A 25,982-nucleotide genomic window follows, 5' to 3' on the forward strand; every position below is an offset into this window, starting at 1 on the left:
CCTGCAACATCAGCACCACGGTTCCATCCACATGTGTACAAAAAAACAAAACAAAAACTGCTATCAAGGTCAAAATAAGGGAAAGCCACGGAGAGCTCCCCTTCAGAGGGTCACCACTGGTCAAGCGCCTGTCTTGTCGATGTGCACATCATCCCGATTCCCGCAGCTCCGAGGAGAGCTCAGAATCGGTAGTGCAGACTTGAAATATATTTATCAATGCGATTTCTTTTGCACTGCAGTTTTTTTTGCACTGGACTGTATACATCCTTGTATTATATCTTCCTGTACATTTGACATTTTACTGTATGTTTTTGGACTGTATATCTTTGACTGTGTATTCTTATTTTTGACTACCTAATTGTTTATTGTGAGCGATCTGTGGTGCTGAATTTCCCTCGGGATTAATAAAGTACTTCTATTCTATTCTATTCATTTCTATTCTATTCTATTCTATTCTATTCTATTCTATTCTATTCTATTCTATTCTATTCTATTCAGGGATGCTCGATATTGGCTTTTTTACCGATACCGATATTCCGATATTGTCCAACTCTTAATTTCCGATACCGATATCAACCGATATCAACCGATACCGATATATGCAGGGTTTCCCCGTCCAAAAAACTGAATAATTTCAGGTAACTAATAATTTCACTGGATATATACATAACAAATATTGTTATTGTTTTTTATTTTCCGATATCACATTTTACTGCCGATATCGGCCGATAATATCGGACATCCCTAATTTCTATTCTATTCTATTCTATTCTATTCTATTCTATTCTAGTGTCTCAGCCACTGGCACTGGATTGGTGCTAGTGGGATAATCCGCACCATTTCACCAGCACAGAAGTAAAGAATATGATGCTGTTATTTCGGACAATCTGGCCTGACTGGGAGTGGTTTACTGTAGCTAAATAGTATACAGATGTTTTTAGTCTGGCAGGCGGAAATAAACTATGAATATTAATTGAAAGTATACGTTAAAAATCTACATGGCCAACGCTTTAACAGCAAATGAGAGAGCGAATTGTGTAGTAGTACATCATGTCTTCTCTTGTATTTATGATGAATTGAAAATGGTATGATGAATTGAAAATGGGGGACCCTGATGTAAAGAAGACGAAAGTCTTTCTCTGGTCTGCATCCCCTTAACAATTGTATGTATTGAGCTGTACTGTACTGTACCCATTCTGCAATCTGTTAATAACGTTTTCAATCAATCAATCAATCAAACTCTAGGTAACAGTTGAGAGTAGCCCACCCAAGCCATGCTTCACCTTTGCTCTTATCAGCTGACGCACCTTGTGCAACTTGTATACAACGGGTTAACGTTCATGTCCCCAAGTTCAAGTTTGTCACATGGTAGGTACATTACAGTGAAATGCTTGGTTCTGTATGAGCCCTCTGGGGCCCTGACTAGAATGAATTAAATACAAAATGCACACTTTTTAAAATGCAAAAACGAGGTAGGGATGTAGTGCAAATATTGTATTAATAAATAGATAAACTATAAAAGTGTTTCCCGTTTTCAGTTATGTAGAGACTCTCTCTACTAGAGAGACTATGGTGGCTGTGGTTTAATTCGGGGTGACATGACATCACATTTTACTGTGACAGTTTACTTCATAAACGATTTGGTATTTCACCACGTGGTCAAACCTGGCTGGAGCGAACCCCGCCTCGATTTACTAAACGGTGCACTGTGATTGGTTTCCCTGAAGTAGCAGCAGAAATATGATTGGACTCCAGTGTACGATGGGCGTGTCAGGATACGGTGGTTGTATCCGCGTTACTTGCAATAATATTGCCCTCAACGTTATTTTACTTTTGATGCAGAATTCGCTGCACGCTTGTTGCAGTTATTTCAGGGGAAATGGCAAAGATTGACCTGGCGAACGTTGGAAAGAACCTGGTGAAGAGTGCTGACAGTGGAGAGGTGTGTTGGTCTTCCGAAGTTACGTGACGTTGTGCTGACTTTCCTTTTCTATGATTTTCAGCCGACTGCGATGGTTGGGTACAATACAGTACGGCTCAATACACACAATTGTTAAGGGGATGCAGACCAGAGAAAGACGTTTGTCTTGTTTACATCAGGGTCCGGGCCTGGGTCCCCCATTTTCAATTCATAGTGGTACGAGTGTCTAATTGTCCCAGTTGCTTGGCATGACACAAATTACACTGTCAGTGTCTGCTATTCACTTATCTGTATTATACTACTGGGTTTATTATGCCTTCCCTTGAGATTGAAGATCTCAAACTTACCATGTATCCCAGTGTTGTTGCTTGATTGCAGTGAAATACTCACATTTTCAAGGGAATAGAAGCATAATGATGCGCTGTGATTAGATTTCAAATGTATTGTCATTATACAGCACAAGTACAGTACTAAAATCGGAGTGCAAATGTAGCAGTAAAGTGCAATAGCAATATACAATGTACATATAATATATATAAATTAGTACTACTGAGTAATAATGTATTGTACAGTGTTGTGTATTGTACAGTGATACAGGTATTAAAACACTAAGGTAGTAAGTCATATTGGCCTGTGGTATAACTAGTAAGAGTAGGTAAGGGATATCCATATATACAGTATACAGGTAAGTAAAAAGGCTTATATGCAGGTATATTCAGACAGATGTGGATACATATATATATACTGTAAATATGAATATATATAGTATATAGTATACACTGTATACTATACAGCATTATTGTACATGATATCATACAGAATTATATGGGTAGACTATAATTTGAGGTGGGTAGTTATGATTACAGTGTAGGCAGTTGTAGACAGTGAAGGCAGTAGGCAGGTATAAATTGAGTATAGGTAACAGCATTCGTACAGTATGGGTAACAGAGCCTAGAGTGAAGGCAATGGAGTTGAGAGTTTGTATGGTATGGGGTGGGGGCTGTTGTCGTGGTACAGAGGTAAGAGCGATGACAGCTGAGGAGAAGAAGCTGTTCCCTTGACTTGGAATGGAGATTCCTATAGCCTATAGCCTTCCTATGATGTCTGATTGAACAGATGTAGCATCTCCAACCCCTTCCCACTCATCTACTGTGTTGGTGCTATCTGTCTGATTTTAATCCCACTGTCTGCTATTCACTCATCTGTATTTCAGAGTGTAGAGCTCCAGTCTCTATGGCACGAGCAGCCTGTGCTCCTGTTCTTCCTGCGCAGATTTGGCTGTCAGGTGTGTCGGTGGACTGCATCAGAGATCAGCAAACTGGAGCCGGACCTGAGGGCCAACGGTGTGGCACTGGTGGGCATCGGCCCAGAAGAAACGGGGCTGAAGGAGTTCAGGGAAGGAGGTTTCTTTAAAGGAGGTGAGCAGTGTCCTGACAGGAGGAGCAGACATCACTGTGCTGTCAGGATTCAGGACTTCACTGAGATCCACAATAAAACTAGATAGCCATTAGCCAATCGGTAGTCAGATAATGCCGAAACGCTGCTTGGATAGTAAGTAACTTTGGGAAACGGGTGTATGTACCGGTATACAAATAAAATAAACACCAAGGCCCAGTGTCTTCAGTGAAAAAGACGGAAATATTTTATTATAAAGGCTACATGAAAAAACAACGACAACAGTGCATGTCAACCAGGATGTATGTGACGCCATTCTTCACTAAAACAGCGTGCGTTCGTGTTTTTCTTTATAGGTCAATATTAGTCCTTTGATTAGTAATATAGAGTCACTTGAAGCTTTGTCACCCATCCACAAAAAACTTCTATAATAGAAAAAGAATGCGTGTCACAGGGAGCCAGACATTATCAGGGAGCACATCATGCTGGATCCCATTGTAGGATAAGTAAGTAACCATTATTTGTTGCAATGTTGTTTCATTGTAGCCCTTTACATCGATGAGAAAAAGAAAAGCTACAAGGATTTGGGCTTCAAAAGGTGAGTGCAGTCCACCTGTATCCCTTGCATATAGAGCCAAGTGGAAAAGTTTAATATCAATGATATTTCAAGAAAGTTAAAGCGACAATGTGTCTTTTTATTTTGTATTAATGAATCTGAAGTTCTGAAGTGTGTACAGAGCAAATCGAGACCACCGGTGCTTCAATATGACACTCGCCTTTGTTGCTCTAACCTCAAAGCCATGCTTCATATCGTGCTTAGTGTTGTCTCACCAGGACATTTGAGGTTAGAGGAGTGAAGGTGAGTGCCGTGTTGAAGTGCCTGTAGTCTCAATGTTCTCTGTACACGCTCCAGAACTTGATTCATTAATAGAAAATAAAAAAGACAAGTTGTCGCTTTAAGCATGCATCGTTAAAGGGATTAACTGCAGAGACAACCCCCCCCCCCCCCCCCCCCCACACACACAGGTACACTGCCCTGAGTCTGGTTCCTGCTGCATTGGGGAAGAAAGTCAGAGATGTTATTGCAAAGGTAGGTGTCTGTTCAGTGCCATTTCTGAACTGGGGGGTCTGTATTTCAGGGGGATTTCTCAGTGTTTTAGTCCTGAACTAAACAAGGGGGGTTTATGGGTAATGTTAGAGAGGAACAGGACATTTTGGAAAGACTCTCTTTTTGCAGAATCTCTATTGAATCTCCACTTCAGGCCAACACTGAAGGGATCCGGGGGAACCTCACAGGAGACCTGCTGCAGAGCGGAGGCATGCTCATCATAGCCAAAGGTGCGTCAAGGCAAAGTGGAGAGAGAAGGTTGAAGTACAACTAAGATACGCAGGACGGGGATGGGGGGATGTTACAAAAGGTTTATCGGTAGAGTCCACCTTCTGTGTAGAAGATCTGCTGCTTGTGTGATTTTCAATCTGTTTTGGAATTGGATAGACATGACATTCGGGTTTAATTCTGATTCAACTGATCTAATCAATTTGTGGCATGGATGTATGTGAGTTTGTAGCAGGACACTGAAAAAGGATAAATGCATTGAGTGAACCTAGTACTAAAAAGAAACAATTGAGCATTATTGTTTTGGAGTTATCACTGGAGGATTGTATGGGAAACGAATGCTTTGGTCTGTGTTTTTTTTTTCTCTTTTGAAAGGCACTTCCGCAGTGTCTCCTCTAGAGGGCAGTGTGGTATCATCATTTAACAGTAGATGGACAATAAGATCTTTGAGAGGACTATTTGATGATAGCTGATCTTTAACACGTACATGCATTACACAGGTGGAGAGAAGGTCCTATTGCACTTTGTCCAGGATTCACCAGGAGACTACGTACCTTTGGAAGACGTTGCAAAGGCCCTTGGTGTCTCAGCCAATGCAAAATCAGGAGAAAGGCCAGTGGTAAGGCAACCTATGAACACAGGATGCTACAGGACACACTTCTGGATAGAAATGCTAGAGATACTAAGTTAATACTAGATACTAGTTCGTTTCTACTCTGGCTTACATGTAGCCATATTGGAAAAGTAATAGTATAAGTTCATATTCATCTCTTTCCCCTCCTTCTGCAACTCTTGGCTTGGTTTTAGCTGACTGTAAATAAGTTCCATCCATCATGCTTCAATGATTTCCCTAAAAAAAACTACTAACGGACCTGCAACTCCAAGATAAGAGTTGTAAAATAGGCTAATTATACCGACAGTCTCTACGGCACTGCAGTAGTGACACCGTCAACAAGCGAATCAATGCAGCTTCCTCTGTTGACCAATGATAATTACTGATGAAGATCAACCTTTTCATTTTAGAGAGAGGCTATGCCCCAAATCCTTTTAATCTTCAACAATGGTCCTTTTTAGCCATAATTACATTTGCAGTTGGGATATAAAACTCAAAACACAATGAATTCATACATTATGAAATGGGTCCGATATAACTATGCTGGCTTAACCACATAGTCTTTTGTGGGATCTGAAATAGAATGTGTTGTGTACTCGCACTAAAACAAAGAGACAAGGTTTGACACAGATCGTTGGATTCCTGCACCGTCACTTAACACATTCGGGGCCATTGTGATTAGACGGGGCCCACTCTCATAACCGGGCTCGGGGCCAGCATTTCATAACAACCTTTCATTGTGCGTTTGTAGAGCTAAATCTATACTTTATATTATTGCTATCTGTCCATTCTCATTGTCAATTGACACTATAAACCGTCCCTTCAATATGCCTTAAATAAATAATTTTTTCATCAATACGTTCCCATTTTATAGCGTCTTGAATATGAACGTTATAGCAGAATGTTCTGGGGTATTTCCTGGAACGCGAGATATAGGGTGCTAAGCTAATAACGTTAAATCGAATGGAGTTTCGGCTATAGACAAGCTAGAGTTATAACTCAAAATGCATATTGTCAGTATCATGGTCCACCATGAATGCATGAAAGGGGGGGGGTGTCGTTTCTGATTATTGATTACCAATAACGGCATTAGCCTCAGTAGCCTCATTCGCTGACCGGGTGGATGGCTATCAAAGCAAGGCCTGACCAAGCTGAAATTGACGTCAAATCGCTCTTACCTGTGGCCGGTTGGACTGCAAAAAGGATTTCCCAGTTATCGATCGCCATCTGGTAGATCCATATGTCCATTGGCTGATGCTATATTCCTTTATTGCACACTGAATTCAGCGTCCCAAAAACTATTCTAGGCGATCGGCTACACGCATAGCTTTAGGCTAACAGAAATGTAAAGTCCATTCATAATAAAATAAAATAAAAACACTGGTCTGTAACAGGGAACACTGCATTATCGAGACAGCGCCCCTACGAGGATCTGGCCAGTAATGCACTTTTCCGAATTCCAAGAGTAGGGTAAATCTGCAGTGCCGCTTGGTGACATTGAGTAGGATATTACAATGGAATAAAAGCCAAAACAACCTTGCCACGTATATATACGTGGTTGGCCCTTTAAGCATGGCGCCGAAACACATATATATACATCGTGGTTGGCCCCGAATGTGTTAATGGCACATTTATGAACAAATTACTCGTAAACAGCGTGACATAGATCCATGCAGACTGGGAGAGGGTTAGTGGTGGTGAGTCTGTGGTCATCTATATAACTATATAACCTTGAACTGGAGGGTCTGGACTGGTCAGATGAGCTCAATGGTACACTGGTTGAAGAAACATGGCTTGGCTTCAAAACCAAATTTTCAACGATACTAAACAACATGGCCCCCCTAAGAACCACCAGGGTAAAAAATCGCGCGGAGCCGTGGATGCACGCTGAAATACTGACCGCTATGAAAACCAGAGACAAAAAATGCTCTGAGTTTCGTAAAAGTCAGTCAAAGCTTACCATAAGCACGAGCAGTGAACTCCAAGCCCACGTGACGGAACTTAAACTGGAAAGAAACAGACTAAGAAATGATGCAAACTCCATGATCAGAACAGCAAAAAAAAATTTCATCAATGACAAAACCGAGGAAAACAAAAACAAACCACGTGAACTTTGGAAATTACTCAATAACCAACTAGGCTGCAGTAAAAAACTTAAAACCAGATTCTCAAACATAAACATAAAGACGGACAACACGCTCATCACAGAAAAGCTGGATGTAGCCAATTACTTAAATTTCTTCACAAACATAGCCACAACACTGGTAAACAAACTACCCTCCCACTCAGGGCATTATGGGGTAGAACACATAGTAGCATACTACAAGAACCTAGGGGTCCACAAAGACGACTTCAAACTGGAAATGGTAACAACAGATGAGGTACTCAAAAAACTGAGCGCCCTCCAACCTAACAAGGCCACTGGCCATGACAACATCCCCTCCAAATTCCTCAGAGACTCAGCAGCCGCCATCACCCCAGTCATCACACACATAATAAACCTCTCCATAAAACAGGGACACGTCCCCAAGGACTTCAAAATCGCGAGAGTGACCCCTCTGCACAAAAAAGGCAGTAAATTAGACCCAGGCAACTACCGCCCTGTTTCTATCCTTACCTCCATCTCGAAAGTCATGGAAAAAATTGTATACGAACAGGTCGAAAAATACCTTGCGGAAAAAAATCTAATCTACGAATTCCAATCTGGCTTCAGAACATCCCACTCCACTGACACATGCCTTCTCTATTTAAACGACCACATCAAACAAGAGGTGGACGCGGGCAAATACTGCGGCATGGTCATGCTGGACCTACAAAAGGCCTTCGACACTGTCAATCACACCATTCTGATTGACAAGCTAAAAGCAATTGGTTTTGATAGTCTATCAGTGAGCTGGATGCAATCCTACCTGGAGGGGAGAGAGCAGATGGTGGAGGTAAACGGTACCCTATCCCCCCCCCTCACAGTAAGCTGTGGTGTTCCACAAGGAAGCATACTAGGTCCGCTACTGTTCCTAATTTATGCAAATGACATGTCATCAGCTTGTGACTGCAACTTGTTCCTGTTTGCGGACGACTCAGCCCTGCTGGTCTCTGACAAGAACAAGTTACAGGTTGAAAAAACCCTCAGCTCAGAACTAGGCAAAATCTGCATATGGCTCGCTGATAACAAACTATCATTACACATGGGCAAAACAGAGTCCATTCTCTTCGGTTCAAATAACAAACTCAGTAAGACCGACGGCTTCTCAGTTACAGTGGGTGACAATATTGTCACGAGGAAAGAAGATATTACCTACCTGGGTTCCATCCTAGAGGCAAATCTTTCCTGCGACAAAATGGCATCCAATGTAATAAAAAGAGTCAACCAACAAACTCGATTCTTGTACCGGATCTCCTCACTGGTAAACAAGAATACCCTGAAGACTCTGGCAGGAGCACTCATTCAAGGGTACTACGACTATGCTTGCACCTCATGGTACCAAAGCACCTCAAAGGCGCTAAAAACAAAATTACAAACATCTCAAAACAAACTGGTCAGACTACTGCTTGACCTTACTCCTAGAACCCACCTCACCCCTGCCCACTTTGACAACTTAGGATGGCTTAGAGTAGACGACAGAGTACAGCAACTTGCAATGGGCCTGGTCTACAAGATACACTACACGACCAAGGTACCCATGTACATGTCAAAATACTTCCCAAAGGTCAGTGAATACCACGATCACAACACCAGAGGGAGCTCCACAAATCATGTTAAACCCAGATTCGGCTCAAACAAGGGACTAAACACGTTTCGCAATTATGCCACATCAATGTGGAACGCCCTACCCAAAGCTGTAAAGGAATGTGAATCACTACCCACTTTCAAAAACACTCAAAAAACACCTACGGGAGACTGCAATTCAAAACTGGCCCCTGTAAATGTCCTAACACAACCCCCTCCAATGTACAGTAAATTACCAAGTATGGTCTTGTCAATATTCCAATGTACAGTTTTGTTTGTACAGTTGTACAGTGTACAGTGTCCCCCACCCACCCCTCCTACCCAACCCCCCCCCCCCCCCCCAACCCAACCACCTCCAATGTACAGTCCCCCCCCCCCCCACCTACCCAATCCAATGTACAGTTTCTACGTCAAATGTATATACTTTTTTTTTCTGGACACTCTTTGTATCACAAACAGTACTGTATTTACAAATCTGGTATGTCATAAATATATAGATGTAGCAGTACTGTCTATCTGTATGTCATGTATGTCATATATGTTACGATGAATTGAAATGGGGGACCCTGATGTAAACAAGACGAAAGTCTTTCTCTGGCATGACATTCACTACACAGACTGGAATGTGTTCCGCGACACAGATAACATTAATGTCTACACGGAGACAGTGCTGGACTATGTTTGTACTAGGGTGAAAGAAACAATCCCCACTACCAAAATGAAAGTTTACCCAAATCAAAAACCCTGGGTAGACAAATCCGTCCGTGAAGCTCTGAGAGAGCGCACCAAAGCATACAATGACAGCCTAGTGGCAGGCAACATGAATGACCACAAGGTGGCGCGACACAACGTAAGGAGGACAGTGTCAGAGGCCAAACGGCGCTACAGGGATAAAATTGAACTCCAGTTTGAACAAGCTGACTCTAGAGCTATGTGGCAGGGGCTCAAAATGATGACAGACTACAAAGGCGCCTCCCTCAAACTGAACAGTGACATCTCCTTAGCAAATGACCTCAATACCTTCTATGCGAGGTTTGATGCTGATAATAACAACACCAGCTCACAAGCCTCGGCAATGGGGGGGGGGGGGTCGGCTGCTGATGGAGGCGCAGTGTTCAGGGTAACAGAGCATGAGGTGAGGCGGACCTTTAAAAAAGTGAATATCAGGAAGGCAGCAGGTCCGGACGGCATCCCCGGCCGCGTCCTAAAAGTCTGTGCCGACCAACTGGCCCCAGTATTCACTGACATATTTAACCTGTCCTTAGAACAGGCTGTCATCCCCACCTGCCTGAAGAAGTCCACTATTATCCCTGTACCCAAAAAATCCAAGCCTGCTTGCCTCAACGACTACCGCCCTGTAGCTCTCACCTCCATAGCCATGAAGTGCTTTGAGAAGCTAGTAAAGGGCTACATCTGCTCCTCCCTCCCCATCAACATGGACCCCCTGCAATTTGCATACCGCCCCAACAGGTCCACGGAGGACGCCATATCCCATGTGCTGCACACAGCAGCATCACACCTGGACAAGAGGCAGGGGAACTATGTGAGAATGCTATTCATCGACTACAGCTCGGCATTCAATACCATAGTCCCCTCCATACTCATAGCCAAGCTCAGGGACCTGGGCTTGGGCTATGACCTCTGCCAGTGGGTCTTGGACTTCCTGACTGGCAGACCCCAGGTGGTGAGAGCAGGCAACTGCACCTCCTCATCCATCACCCTCAACATAGGGGCCCCCCAGGGCTGTGTTCTGAGTCCCCTCCTCTACTCCCTGTACACACACGACTGTGTGGCTCAGCGGAGTAGCAATACAATCGTCAAATTTGCTGACGACACAGTGGTGGTGGGCCTGATCTCTGCCAACGACGAGAGGGCCTACCTGGAAGAGGTCAAGGTCCTGGCGGGATGGTGCCAGGAAAACAGCCTCTCCCTGAACGTCAGCAAAACAAAGGAGATGATTGTGGACTTCAGGAGGTCGGGGGTCAAGGACTACAGCCCCCTCAGCATCGACGGGGCACCGGTTGAGAGAGTCAACAGCTTTAAGTACCTCGGAGCCTACATATCCGAGGACTTGACATGGACCACACACATTAACAGTGTGGTGAAGAAGGCACGACAACGCCTCTACTTCCTCAGGCGCCTAAGGAAGTTCCAAGTCAGCCAGAAGATCCTTAAGAACTTCTACTCATGTACAATAGAGAGCATCTTGACCGGCAACATCACCTCCTGGTTTGGGAATAGCACTGCACAAGACCGAAGCAGACTACAAAGAGTGACACGTTCAGCCGAACGCACAATTGGAGGGGGGCTCCCCACCCTCCAGAACATTTACTACAAGCGTTGCAAGGGCAAGGCTAAGAGAATCATTAAAGACTCCAGTCACCCGAACAACTGCCTCTTTGAACTGCTGCGGTCAGGCAAGCGATACCGGAGTCTCAAGGCGAGCACAGAAAGACTCAGAATTAGCTTCTATCCCCAGGCCATCAGGCTGCTAAACTAACAATGAATGAACACTACACAACAACAACCACCAAACGCACATAGCACACACATCCACACGCACACACTCACTTTAAACAAACACACTGTAGCACCCACTCCACACACTTTATAGCACACACCCACTTTAAACAAACACACTGTAGCACCCACTCCCCACACTTTATATTTATGGATGAAGGATTGCACTACAACTCGTACACCTTACTGTAAATTGTACCTAAAATTGTACCTCATCCCATTTCTGCTTTGCACTAGATAGTACTGTACATTAGTACACTGCATAGTATTGTGTATTGTATATTATATGGTAACTCAGAACATTGTACATATGTCTATACCGAACACTGTGACCTCATTTTCTTCTTCTAAATTCATGCTATATTATGTTATTATGTTATTTGATACTATCTTGTCTAGCACAGTCTCTGGAGCGTAACAGTAAGAAGCATTTTGTATGAAAGTATTCTGTACTTCTGTATGACAACTATTAAAGAACTTGAACTTGAACTTGGTCTGCATCCCCTTAACAATTGTATGTATTGAGCTGTACTGTACTGTACCCATTCTGCAATCTGTTAATAAAGTTTTCAATCAATCAATCAATCAATCTGGGCTTTTCTAACATACACGGCTTGTGGTCCTAAAAACCGTAGCCTTCCAGCTCTGCAGTCACGGCATGTGGGCTCTTCCCCTTGATGTTTCTGAGGACAAACAGATCTCCCCAGGCCCAAGGTTCCGTCTCCAAAGGTTCAAAAGGTGGCTGAAATCAGGCCTCATGACAGAAACAACTGCAGGTCACGAACAAAACAATGGCAATGAAGTATTTCTCAAGACTGTGATGGCTGAAAAGATGACTGTCCCAGTGAGAAGTAAACGAATAGCTTCCCGGCAAAAGTCGTCATCAGTGAGGTCAATTTGACCTCCATCGTGATGTGATGGTGTCTTGTTACCATAGTGATGTGATGGAGTCTTGTTACCATAGTGATGTGATGGTGTCTTGTTACCATGGTGATGTGATGGTGTCTTGTTACCATAGTGATGTGATGGTGTCTTGTTACCATGGTGATGTGATGGTGTCTTGTTACCATCATGATGTGATGGTGTCTTGTTACCATGGTGATGTGATGGTGTCTTGTTACCATGGTGATGGTGTCTTGTTACCATGGTGATGTGATGGTGTCTTGTTACCATAGTGATGTGATGGTGTCTTGTTACCATAGTGATGTGATGGTGTCTTGTTACCATCATGATGTGATGGTGTCTTGTTACCATCATGATGTGATGGTGTCTTGTTACCATCATGATGTGATGGTGTCTTGTTACCATAGTGATGTGATGGTGTCTTGTTACCATCGTGATGTGATGGTGTCTTGTTACCATCATGATGTGATGGTGTCTTGTTACCATAGTGATGTGATGGTGTCTTGTGATGTGATGGTGTCTTGTTACCATAGTGATGTGATGGTGTCTTGTTACCATAGTGATGTGATCTGTGATGGTGTCTTGTTACCATCATGATGTGATGGTGTCTTGTTACCATCATGATGTGATGGTGTCTTGTTACCATAGTGATGTGATGGTGTCTTGTTACCATGGTGATGTGATGGTGTCTTGTTACCATAGTGATGTGATGGTGTCTTGTTGTTACCATAGTGATGTGATGGTGTCTTGTGATGTGATAGTGTCTTGTTACCATGGTGATGTGATGGTGTCTTGTTACCATCGTGATGTGATGGTGTCTTGTTACCATCGTGATGTGATGGTGTCTTGTTACCATAGTGATGTGATGGTGTCTTGTTACCATCGTGATGTGATGGTGTCTTGTTACCATCGTGATGTGATGGTGTCTTGTTACCATCGTGATGTGATGGTGTCTTGTTACCATAGTGATGTGATGGTGTCTTGTTACCATAGTGATGTGATGGTGTCTTGTTACCATGGTGATGTGATGGTGTCTTGTTACCATGGTGATGTGATGGTGTCTTGTTACCATGGTGATGTGATGGTGTCTTGTTACCATCATGATGTGATGGTGTCTTGTTACCATGGTGATGTGATGGTGTCTTGTTACCATGGTGATGGTGTCTTGTTACCATGGTGATGTGATGGTGTCTTGTTACCATAGTGATGTGATGGTGTCTTGTTACCATAGTGATGTGATGGTGTCTTGTTACCATCATGATGTGATGGTGTCTTGTTACCATCATGATGTGATGGTGTCTTGTTACCATCATGATGTGATGGTGTCTTGTTACCATAGTGATGTGATGGTGTCTTGTTACCATCGTGATGTGATGGTGTCTTGTTACCATCATGATGTGATGGTGTCTTGTTACCATAGTGATGTGATGGTGTCTTGTGATGTGATGGTGTCTTGTTACCATAGTGATGTGATGGTGTCTTGTTACCATAGTGATGTGATCTGTGATGGTGTCTTGTTACCATCATGATGTGATGGTGTCTTGTTACCATCATGATGTGATGGTGTCTTGTTACCATAGTGATGTGATGGTGTCTTGTTACCATGGTGATGTGATGGTGTCTTGTTACCATAGTGATGTGATGGTGTCTTGTTGTTACCATAGTGATGTGATGGTGTCTTGTGATGTGATAGTGTCTTGTTACCATGGTGATGTGATGGTGTCTTGTTACCATCGTGATGTGATGGTGTCTTGTTACCATCGTGATGTGATGGTGTCTTGTTACCATAGTGATGTGATGGTGTCTTGTTACCATCGTGATGTGATGGTGTCTTGTTACCATCGTGATGTGATGGTGTCTTGTTACCATCGTGATGTGATGGTGTCTTGTTACCATAGTGATGTGATGGTGTCTTGTTACCATAGTGATGTGATGGTGTCTTGTTACCATGGTGATGTGATGGTGTCTTGTTACCATGGTGATGTGATGGTGTCTTGTTACCATGGTGATGTGATGGTGTCTTGTTACCATAGTGATGTGATGGTGTCTTGTTACCATAGTGATGTGATGGTGTCTTGTTACCATAGTGATGTGATGGTGTCTTGTTACCATAGTGATGTGATGGTGTCTTGTCTCTCACCCTGTAATGAATGAATACGGGGAAAAGATGTTTTCTCTTTGTTTTTAAGTTTAGCTCCAGGTGTGCAAGGCCTGTTTACAGTGGGGAGAGTTGAGTTCTATTACAGAGACATTTTCTTTGCCCTTGTTAGAATTTGTTGTTGTTGTTGTTGTTGGATGTTGAAGAAAAGTCACTCGAATTAAATCTCCCTTTGAGATACAATATACGACACACAGGCTCCGGTAGCCTCTTCATAACACATGTTTATTGGCATAAACGGCAAAATGTTACAAATACATTAGGTTGCTCTCTGGATCCTCTCTGTGGGAGCTGCCTTACAGAAGAGCAACTGTCCTCTCTGGATCCTTCCTGTGGGAGCTGCCTTACAGAAGAGCAACTGTCCTCTCTGGATCCTTCCTGTGGGAGCTGCCTTACAGAAGAGCAACTGTCCTCTCTGGATCGTTCCTGTGGGAGCTGCCTTACAGAAGAGCAACTGTCCTCTCTGGATCCTCTCTGTGGGAGCTGCCTTACAGAAGAGCAACTGTCCTCTCTGGATCCTTCCTGTGGGAGCTGCCTTACAGAAGAGCAACTGTCCTCTCTGGATCGTTCCTGTGGGAGCTGCCTTACAGAAGAGCAACTGTCCTCTCTGGATCCTCTCTGTGGGAGCTGCCTTACAGAAGAGCAACTGTCCTCTCTGGATCCTCTCTGTGGGAGCTGCCTTACAGAAGAGCAACTGTCCTCTCTGGATCCTCTCTGTGGGAGCTGCCTTACAGAACTGTCCTCTCTGGATCCTTCCTGTGGGAGCTGCCTTACAGAACTGTCCTCTCTGGATCCTCTCTGTGGGAGCTGCCTTACAGAACTGTCCTCTCTGGATCCTTCCTGTGGGAGCTGCCTTACAGAACTGTCCTCTCTGGATCCTCTCTGTGGGAACTGCCTTACAGAACTGTCCTCTCTGGATCCTTCCTGTGGGAGCTGTCTTACCGAAGAGCAACTGTCCTCTCTTGCCTGATATGACTCCCGTTATCAACCCTCATTCTCATGAGAGCCAGCCTTTGGTTATCTCCCATGAGCCACTGTATCTCTTTTCTGGCGCCTAAAGTTTGACACAACCTCTTGCCACCTAGATTAGTTCCCTCTGCGAGGGACGCCATCTGGTTACCTCTTTAGTCTAGCTAACTAAAATGTTGACACATGTTGACGTGATTTACAGAAGGTCAGAAGTAAGAAGAGACTGTTCTTTCATCCCAACACAACCTGTCTATATAATTGTCTTAATGGCTTTATCTTCTAAGAAAACTCTACTCAAATTCTTCATTTTAATCTGTATTCTAATGTGAAGGAATACGAGAAAGTATAATAAAAAAAAATTTAAAAGGAGGAAGTTACTTTCAAACTAAATGCATTATGATTTTGTTCTTGTTCCAAAATGTACCTATTTCAAACCAACCACCTATCTTCCAATCACAACTGCACAACTGTTGCTTCCCTCGGACAGAGCAACAGTTGTGATTGGATGATAACAAAAGAGGGCAGGTTTGAGATGTCAATTGTCCCCTGCCCTCTGAGTACTCATTTTGGTGTGGCTCATTGCAAATATTTTTATTGGGCATTATGAGCTCAAGGTGTGTGTGTGTGTGTGTTGATTTAGCCTAAAATCGTGGATGCATTTACAAACCAGTTGGGGTTTTTGGGTCCATGGTTAAGGTTATGGTTTGGTAAATACGGTTAAGGTTAGGCATGTAGTCATTATGATTAAGGTTAGGATTATGGGCTAGGGAATGAATGTAAGTCGATGCAATGTCCCCAAAAGTGGACAAAGTAAATGTGTGTGTGTGCATGTGTGTGTGAGTGCATGTGTGAGTCAGGGTTCCCATGCTTATTGAGAAATCCTTTTCCAGGACATTTCTAGTAATATTTCTTGACAATCCAGGACAGCACGTGATCACATAATAAAGTCATATAATTTACCGGTACATTACATTACATTTACATTTTGTCATTAACTTGACGCTTTTATCCAAAGCGACTTACAAGTTTTGTAAAACAAGTCATCAGGAAGGGTACAACTCTATCAGCTGAGTAACAATGTTCATCAAAGTGTTGAGTGCTACAGTGTAGGTTAGTATTTAGGACATGACAGTAAGGTTAGTTAGGGTTCGAGTTTCTTTTTTTCTTCTTTTTTATTTCAGATAATGATTGAATAAGTGTGTCTTTAGTTGACGGCGAAATATTGGACGGGTTTTGGCTGTCCTAACTGTGGTGGGAAGTTCGTTCCACCATTGAGGGGCAAGGACCGAGAATAGGCGACTTCTCTTCGATGACCCTCCCGGAGCTCGGATAGGAGTAGGTGTGCCTAGTATTGTCACATTTAACCCCAGTTTTATTCCTAATTTTTAACGATGCAGGGTTCATGGTGAAGTGTCTCATGTTCATTACAGGTGACCGCTACACCCATCACAAAATGTACATTTTGTAGTCATTACGGTTAGGAATTTACAGCACTTTAAAAATAAGAGGAGAATAGCATGAGCTTGTCAAATGCCATGGCGGCCAAAACAAATTGAGTGGCGCTGCTATAATCAGTCAACAAAATACACACCTAGGTTTACATAAGAGATCTGAGGAGCTAAATTACAATAAACATTTTCCAAGACAACATAGATATATATATTTCTTACAAGATATTTGGTTGTTAGTAAATTTTCCAGGTTTTCCATGACTGGAAATCTAGTCTCTGAATTTCCATCTTTTTCAGGTTTTCCAGGACGAGTGGGAACCCTGGTGTGTGTGTGTGTGTGTTTGTGTTTATGGTCTCTTTTTAACACTATGGTCGCCGAAAACGAGTTTTCACGTCATTCCGAGCCATGCTCATACTGCCGAAGACGCCGTAACTCGTCTTTGATGTCAATATTTAAAAAATCTGTCATCGAAATCATATTTCCTTTCCGGAGCCCTGAGACACAGTGCTGATCTCCTCTCAACTCTCTAGCGATTCAAGAGCGCCATCTGGTGGCCGATCAGCAGATCGCCAACCGGATATTAACCTTTGAACCGGTAGTACTCATCCAAATGTGGTCCGGCCACTCGCTATAGCTCCCGCGACTCCATCTTGAAACACTGGATAATAGATCGCTCGCCCTAACTCAATAAACAACGTTATTTGGACGTATATACTATTATACAACCTGGAAATGGATCAGGCATTTCTATATCCCATAATAGAAAAAAGTCTGTTCCACGCTCATCTGCCAGCGGCGTGAGGAAGCCACGGTAAGATTCAGTGTTATTTTCTAACGTATTCTATACTAACTGATCTGATGAACATATGACCCACTCTGGATGAATCATCTAACGCTGCCCACGGAATTATAAACGATCCCCCGCCCATCCGGTCAACATCAGATGATGCGTAGAAACTTCTAGAAGTACGTCCAGTTGAAACTTTTTATCTCTCACAGATTCCTACCAAACTGTATTTGATCATCAATATAATGCATTTAGGGCTATAAATCACGTTCTGAAGAAAGCTGCAGAAAACGATAAAAACATACTTATACTTTAGACCATATTTTAGTATGAATATGTGAATGAAAAAGTTTAACGTTGCTACACCCTGAACAATACATATAGGACATTGAATGGGCCATAATAATGGCAATGTAGCAATAGAAGGTATAGCCCTGCAAAGAAGGGGAACTTCTCCATAGACAAATAGAGCTGGCGGAGGATGGTATATTAAGAATTTAACCCATGGCGATTAAAGTGTTAATTACATCAACATAGGCTTCTTTCTGTGATAGCATTCCATTTGACCACAGAAAAATGCAGTTTCTCTCTCATGGTCATAAATAGACCAAAGGCTTGCGACACATATCTGACTTTAGCCCATAGGATGAATTCCAGGGCGAGGGGCATCTTAACTTAACAAAGGTAAAAATCTCAGAGGAGAAAGGAAACCAAAACAGGGCCCTTCAAGGGGGTAACTCTGTTGTCAGTGGTGGAGGGGACACATTTGGGGGCGTGGTCAGTGGCGGAGGGGTGCTACGTATAGTTGTATGGTAGGGGGGGTGAAGGGGGGGGGGGCCTTTTCGTAGATTAAAAAAAATAAAAAATTATCGGTTGTGCAAGTCAATTTGGGTGAGTTGTTTCTATATACAATTCACTTATGACAAGTCATAATGCTGCGCGAGTCTCGGAACGTGCGTACTGCGTAGTGTGTGTGTGTGTGAGAGAGAGAGAGAGAGCACACCTGAAGACTGGGCTGTTGTTGATATGCAAAGACAGCTGTGGTACTTAGCGCCGGGTGCTCACCTGGCTACCTGACTTTGCATGACAATCGGAGATGGCCAAGCAGCCGTTTTCTGTGTGGTCCTATCACGTTGTGTCACCGTTTATTATCGTGCAGGGGACACTAACTGCATTCTGAAAACATGCCAGGGACATGTCCCCGGTGTCCCCCCCCCATAGTTACGCCCCTGGGGCCCTTTAACTCTTTGGACGCCACGCAGTTGAGCATCGTTTGTACTTACCACGCCGACACTTTAAAAGATAGGAATAAGTGGCTGTGTTTGCAGGGCTATTATTCTATATTATAGCTATGGATACAATACTATGGCCCATTTGACATCGACTATCTATCGTTCAATATGTGTTAAAGAAATTATTTTTTCATCCATACATTCCCGTTTTATACCGTGGTGAATATGAGTATAGCTTTAGAGTAATCCTGTCTAATCCCAGAAAACTATGCTATGCAGCAATACGTGCATTTCACTAAAGACGTTGCCGTTTCTCACCTGTACACACTACTATTTCGAAATCAGAGCTATATTATTGGTATTATGTTTCCTCATGAATGCATGAAAGGGTGGGGGGGGTCGTTTTTTGATCCTTTGATCGTCACCAACGGCACACGTTGTGGGGTAACGTTACACACAAATATTGTGATCGAAGTGAAGTCATGGTTGGATCACAGCAGTATTGATACCATATAGGCCTTACCTTCACTAGGATGTACCCCAAAAAGAATATTCCAATTATCTGACCGCGAGTCCCGGTATTGGTGTCGATCGTGTCGCCAACATAATCCGCCACACATCATGCACCTGGAGCATTTCACGCTTCTCAATCCGATCGGGACAACCGCTCCATTTGCGCGACAAAGAAAAATCAGACCGGAGACTTTTGAGCGACGCACAGGCCAAGATATAATGTTTCAAAGGGTGCTCGATACTGCCACCTGGGTGGATGCGGCCGGTATTGCACTTTGGCATTCTCAGGATGATTCCCCATGTTAACCCAGAGTCCGTGTGCCTGTAATGAATGGAAATATCAAATAAAAGAAATAACGATGAAAACCAGACTATACTCGGGTTTTCGGGGGTCCTGGCACTCAACGCATGGCGAGATAACCTGACTATCATCGGGTCTGGCGCTGATTGAGTTAATCAAAACAGTGTTACTATATTAACTCATTCAGCGCTGGAGGTCTAGAGCATCTTAGTTCCTACTGTGCCACCACTTTTAAGAGATAGGGCTGCATGGCGGTGTTTGCAGGGCTATCTATCTATATTCTATATTATAGCTATGGATACAATGCTATGGCTCATTTGACATCAACTATCCATCGTTCAATATGTGAAAAATAATACATTTCTACATGTATACGTTCACGTGTTATCCCGTGGTGAATATTGTATAGTTTCAGAGTGATCCGGGCTAATTCCTGGAAGCTGAGTTATGGAGCGCTATGTGCATTTTGTGAAAGTCGTTCGCGTTGCTCGCCTGGACACGATATTATTTCCAAATCAAAGGTATATAATAGGTATTATGTTTCATCATGAAGGCGTCGAAGGGGGGGGGGGGGGGGGGGGGGTTCGTTTTGTGATGCTCTGATCATCAGCAACGATGCGTTTTGAATACTACATACGTTGATCGTTGCGATCGATGTGAAATCATTGTAGGATCAAAGTAGGGTTGATGTCATATAGTCCTTACCTTTGCTAGGAGTTATTCCAAAATGAATATTCCAATTGTCTGATCGCGATTTCCAGTATTGATGTCCATCGGGTCCCTGACATGAAATGGCACAACACAGGACGTGTTCCAAGTTGCTCGAATGAAGCGTTTCACTTGCCCGGATCCAAATTATCCGCCTGTAGACCAACAATCCCAGGCACACCTGCGTCGTGATGTCATTTCCTGCCGACCCGATGTATATAACCACCATTTTGACTGATGTATTATTGCTAGCCAAACACTGATGAAGGAACCATAGTTCCGAAACATGTATATTTCAGGCTGCCATTAAAAAATTATTGAATCTGCGAGTGCTGGTCCGGCTTCCTGCTTTCTTCAACCCGCCTGGACCATATAAAATGTAACACATTGTGTGAAATAAGGTTTCAAAGGGTAGGCGTTACTGCCACCTAGCAGGATTCGGCCGGCATTGCACTCTCGAGGTCTCAGAATGAGTTCCAATGATAACACCGTGAGGTCTGTGAGAGTGTATAGAATATTAAAATCGTTACGTGGTTGGCGCAGAATGAGTTAATGTCTGAAGGAGTCGACTGAAGTCTTCTTGTCCTCTGCGAAAGCAATTGGTCCACTGATGCATCTTGATATTTGTCTAGTGCAGGGGTTCTCAATCTTTTTCATACCGTGACACCATTTAGGAATTTTTTTGGGGACCCCACACACTTAACACATTCTGTGCCACACAGTTTGCCCATCTTATACCATTCTCTGCCAGTGCTGTAAGCCTATGGAGTCGCTCACCTTTTTTGCAGGGCTATAACTTTTTAAATATTATAGCTATATCGACATTACTATGGCCCATTCAACATCGGGTATTCATCGTTCCGGATGTGGGAACGTTATATTTTTCCATTCATAAATTGTCGTGTTAGTACCGTCGTGAATATAAGTGTTTTTAGAGTGTATAGCAGTAATTCCTAGAATGCGAGTTATAGGCCCAGACGCATATTATACATAATCGATTGCCGTTTCGTTCCTATACACGCTATATTAAAAAATTCAAATGCATATGCTCGGTATACATTATGCTGCTCCATCATGCGTGAAGGAAAGGGGGGGGGGGGGGGTCGTTTATGATTCCTTGATTGTCAGTAACGGCTTTCCTTAGTACGACATCATACGTTGAGCGGATGGATTGCAATGAAATAAATGGACAATCGAGCTGGAATTAACATTAGATTCCTCTTACCTGTGGCCGATGAGTCCGTAGAAAAAAAATTACAATTATTTGATTTCGATCTGCTAGATCCATTTTCCGTTTGTATGACGCAATAAACGCCGAAAGCATATTGATTCTTGCGTCTCGAAAGCGATCCCATGCACTCAAGGTGTTTGTCTGGATCCACGTAACAAGATAGCTCTGCCGGAACTTTTTCCCTGATGCACAGAGCGCCACATCCGGTTTAGAGTGGAGTGCAACTCGCCCGAAATCCACCAGGCGGCGGTATTGAATGAATGAATGAATGAAAACTTTATTTAACAGATTGCAGAATGGGTACAATACAGTACGGCTCAATACACACAATTGTTAAGGGGATGCAGACCTGAGAAAGACGTTTGTCTTGTTTCCATCAGGGTCCCCCATTTTCAATTCATATAGACATTTATGACATACACAACATACATGACATTTATGGCATAGGGACATATAGGTATTTAGTACTGATACATTTGTGACATAAACGGTATTCAAATATACAGTACTGTTACCCCTAGATCCTGACAGAGTATATACATATGATGGGGAGGGGACTGTACATTAGCAGGGGGTGGGTGGGTGGGAGAGAGATATACATACGGCGGGGAGGAGACTGTCTATTAGGAGGTGGTGGGGGTTTTGGGCATTGAGGCGTTGCAATATCAGACAGGGTCCAGCTGGCTCCCGGAACCTTCCTGGATGAATTATGAATGCCAATAGCGAATAAAGGAAATAACGATCATAAAAACGAGTAAACTCGTTGTTGGCGTTATTAGATTGGCGGGCAATAACGAGTAAACTAGTTTTTGGCGCAGGATGTGTTAATGTATCGCGTAATTTCAACGTGGAATTAAGGAATATCAAAATAAAATCACACGTTGTTGAACTTGATCATGCATATTTATTAGAAAATGTAATTACACCACTGTTATCAATACACATTTATAAAACGAGGCATATTTAGCCAAAATATGTTGCCAGAACAGTAAAAAAAAAAAAAAAAAAATCCAATGCGCGACCCGACTGTCACCTACCCGCGACCCGTAGTTTGATAACCACTGGTCTAGTGTGTTCATTAGACAGGTGAAATCCTCTGTCAGTGCCTCTGTGCCCATTTTCTTAGGCAGTTAGCCTCTCTGGTAGCATTAGGCCTCTTTGCTTTTGGAAAGAATGATAAAAAAAATTATTAAAAAATATCTATGTATTATTTTTTGCATTTGACTGAGAGATTGGCAGTCGACTACAGCTCCTTTCGATCGATTAGTCGACTATTCGACTAGTCGAGGTCAACCCTACAGTAGCTACAGTAGCTCTGCGCTGTAACTGAAAAACAGGATGTAGGCCTATCTCCTGTTTTCAACTAGGAATACTGTCACATGTTTAGCGAGGCTGACGTTTTGGCACAAACAGTTTCCTCCTTGCCGTATTTAGAACCAGAGACACGTGGTGATCTTGGGTACAGAGAGTCAGTTTACCCAACACATTTTTACCTGTGAAACAGAGTCTACCCACTTTACATGGGTACATGAATCTTTATGATTGAAATTCATCAAATAGATTATAATAAATAGTATCGGGTTAATGCAAGTTACATGACGATAGGGCCTTTTGAGGAAATAAAACAAAATACTACTATTCAGGTACAATTCTTTATATTACATTGTGTTAATATAATATAATATAAGATTATTATATTGTTGGTTGTTGGGTGTTGCTGTAATCATCAAGTTATTTAATGACCCACCCTTTCTTGTACCTAGGCATCACTGGCTAGGTAGCCTCATCTGTAACATTGTTAATTTGCACAAAGCAGAAGAGCAGAGAAGGGCTGTCGGGTTTAATTCCCAATGAACCTGCCCAACACAGTTAGCTGCAGCATCTGTATCACCATAGTGACGTTAAAGGGATAATTCAGATCTTCTTTCCTACTTACTAATGATATTATCGATCGGTAGAGAGACTTTCTCAACACAATCCATGCTGTTCCTCATACAAGCTCCTGTCTGCACAAGCTGACCAAAGAGACAACTGACATTTACTCCACAGTGAGCACAAAAGTAGATTTCAGTTACCTTCAGCACAGTCTGCACAGGAGCCTGGTCCCATTGACTTTGCATTGGTTTGTAGCTTACTAGCCAGAGCTGGTATGAGGAACAGCATGGATTGTGCTGAGAAAGGACTCTACCCAGGGTTCGCACAAGGTCATTGAAGTGCTTAAAGTGCTTGATTTTTGACCAAAAAAAAGTCAAGGCCTGGAATTCCTTGAAAACAGCCCATTTTTTAACAAGGTGCTTAAAAAGTCCTTGAAATTCAAATCAACCATTTGCATGGACAGTTTTGTTCATCCATGATAAAATTGTTCTGAATCAAGAAATACTTTTTTTTTATTGAAAGTGTAACTAATTGTCGGAAATTGGTTTTAAGCCATAAATATTGGATCCGTTTTTTTATTTATTTATAAAAAATAATAATTTCCAAATGAATTGTATCCTTTTAAATGCCCTTTTTAAAATGTAAAAAAAAGAGTGCTTGGAAAAGTACTTGAAAGTCCTTGAATTTCATTTAGCAATGTCTGTGGGAACCCTGTCTACCGATCAACATCATCATTGGTAACTAGGAAACAGGGCTAGGGTTCCAAAAATCACAACCATCCCTTTTAAAGAATGCATCTCTCTTTTGCCTACTACTGTCACCACACTGGACCTTTGAACAATTTAGGCTAATTTATAGAACGATTATGCTTTTGAAAAATGATGTGACAGCCGTCATATCTTGAGAAATTGGGGTATGCACAGATAAAACAAGTCTGCACTTCCCACTGGATTTGGCACCACAACACTGCAGTAGAACAACACACTTCATACCTCAACCTCCCACCGGGTGACTCAGCCTCCGATCTATTAGCCCCGATACTAACACGAACGTTTAAAAACATGATATTACTTGTGAGTTTCAGCTCAGGAGCCCTCATCAGAATGTACCCCCCCCCCCCCCCTTTAGAATATAATTTTTCCTTTTTAATTCTTTCCTTTTATTATGAACACCCTGGCCTATAGTCATGGATCAAACTCATTCCGTTCTGTTTCCTCCCCTGCAGTGTAATAACGATGTTTGTACGTTATGAAGACGTCACAATCAAAGACCCTGAATACCTCATTGCTTCTTGCTGCTTGGGAAATCGCCATGGACAATGAGAGCTACAGTACAACCCCATCCAGATGGTGAGAATGTGTTCAATCAGTCGAGACACACGTTATTAATAGAAATCCCCATTTTTACTTTGGTACGACTGAACTGAAATCAACCACCAATATTCTTATCAGTTATGACTCTGAACCGAAATCAACCACCAGTATTCAATCAGTTTTGACTTTGTAATAATTTGTGACATGTACAGTAACACTATATTACACGTCATATATCATGCTTTTGTAATTGAAACATTCCATATATAATGTTGCTTTAGAATCTCCAATGTAATAAACTGTGTGAAATGTGAATTTGAGTTCATTTAATAATAATAATAATAATAATGCAGGACTTAGGATGTCTTTATTTGGCATGCAAACGACACACACATGCGATGGGCGGCACACACACACAGGAACACACACATGCAATTTTCTTGTGTCGCCTAATGCGATTGAGTCTCTGCACTTGACCCATTTAAATAGTCCATTGTGTATGGCTTGTACTGTCTTGTGTTTGAAGCTGATTTTCACATCTATTAAAATGTTGTAGTTAATTCTGTGTGTAGAGTTGGAATAAAAAGTCAATATCAAGGGATGGTGTCTGTCAGTCAGAATTCAACCATGAAAATGGCAGATAAGGAGAAGGATTGCCAGATACCTTGTCCACACAAGATCAGTTGATTTGATTATTTGAGACATGGATCACAAAGAGCCATTGATTCCTTTTATAAAAGGATCACACCGATCTGGATGTATTTTCTTATGTCCTGCAGCGAGCAGCCACTTTATAGCTACCCTGACAACTTTAATTTCACCCCCTGTCAGAAAGTGGATCTGAAACACTTTCCAGATCATTTTGTGTCCTTGTCATTTATAACCGTGAATTAGAATATGATTTTGGACACGTGAAAATGCTGCTGAATGTCATCGCGCGTTGAGTTTTATTATTCCACCTACTGTTTGTAATTATACAATAATTTCGAACCACATATTTTCATTGGACAAGAAATTCCATAAGTGCTT

At 42.5% G+C, this 25,982-nt stretch overlaps 1 protein-coding gene across 2 annotated transcripts; it reads left to right on the forward strand.

Moving 5' to 3' along the window:
* Positions 1-1,843: 1,843 nt before the first annotated feature.
* On the forward strand, positions 1,844-25,484 carry prxl2b (peroxiredoxin like 2B). 2 transcript variants are annotated; one of them, XM_084316694.1, is made up of 8 exons: positions 1,844-1,942; positions 3,135-3,339; positions 3,863-3,914; positions 4,343-4,406; positions 4,579-4,654; positions 5,153-5,271; positions 16,751-16,877; positions 24,866-25,484. In XM_084316694.1, the coding sequence occupies exons 1-7, from the start codon at positions 1,880-1,882 to the stop codon at positions 16,835-16,837; spliced, it is 666 nt and encodes a 221-aa protein (XP_084172820.1). In that variant the 5' UTR covers positions 1,844-1,879; the 3' UTR covers positions 16,838-16,877; positions 24,866-25,484. The 2 variants fall into 2 exon arrangements, with proteins under 2 accessions (XP_084172820.1, XP_084172821.1); XM_084316695.1 differs by lacking the exon at positions 16,751-16,877.
* The last annotated feature ends 498 nt before the right edge of the window (positions 25,485-25,982 follow it).

This window comes from Notolepis coatsorum (genome assembly GCF_963971535.1).
Source record: "Notolepis coatsorum genome assembly, chromosome: 6".
In the NCBI taxonomy this organism is placed as follows: Eukaryota; Metazoa; Chordata; class Actinopteri; order Aulopiformes; family Paralepididae; genus Notolepis; species Notolepis coatsorum.

Coding starts and splice junctions, on each gene's coding strand:
- prxl2b (XM_084316694.1), top strand. CDS start 1,880: ATGGCAAAGATTGACCTGGCGAACGTTGGAAAGAACCTGGTGAAGAGT. Junction 3,340..3,862: donor AGGAGGTTTCTTTAAAGGAG/GTGAGCAGTGTC, acceptor GTTTCATTGTAG/CCCTTTACATCGATGAGAAA. Junction 3,915..4,342: donor AAGGATTTGGGCTTCAAAAG/GTGAGTGCAGTC, acceptor CCACACACACAG/GTACACTGCCCTGAGTCTGG.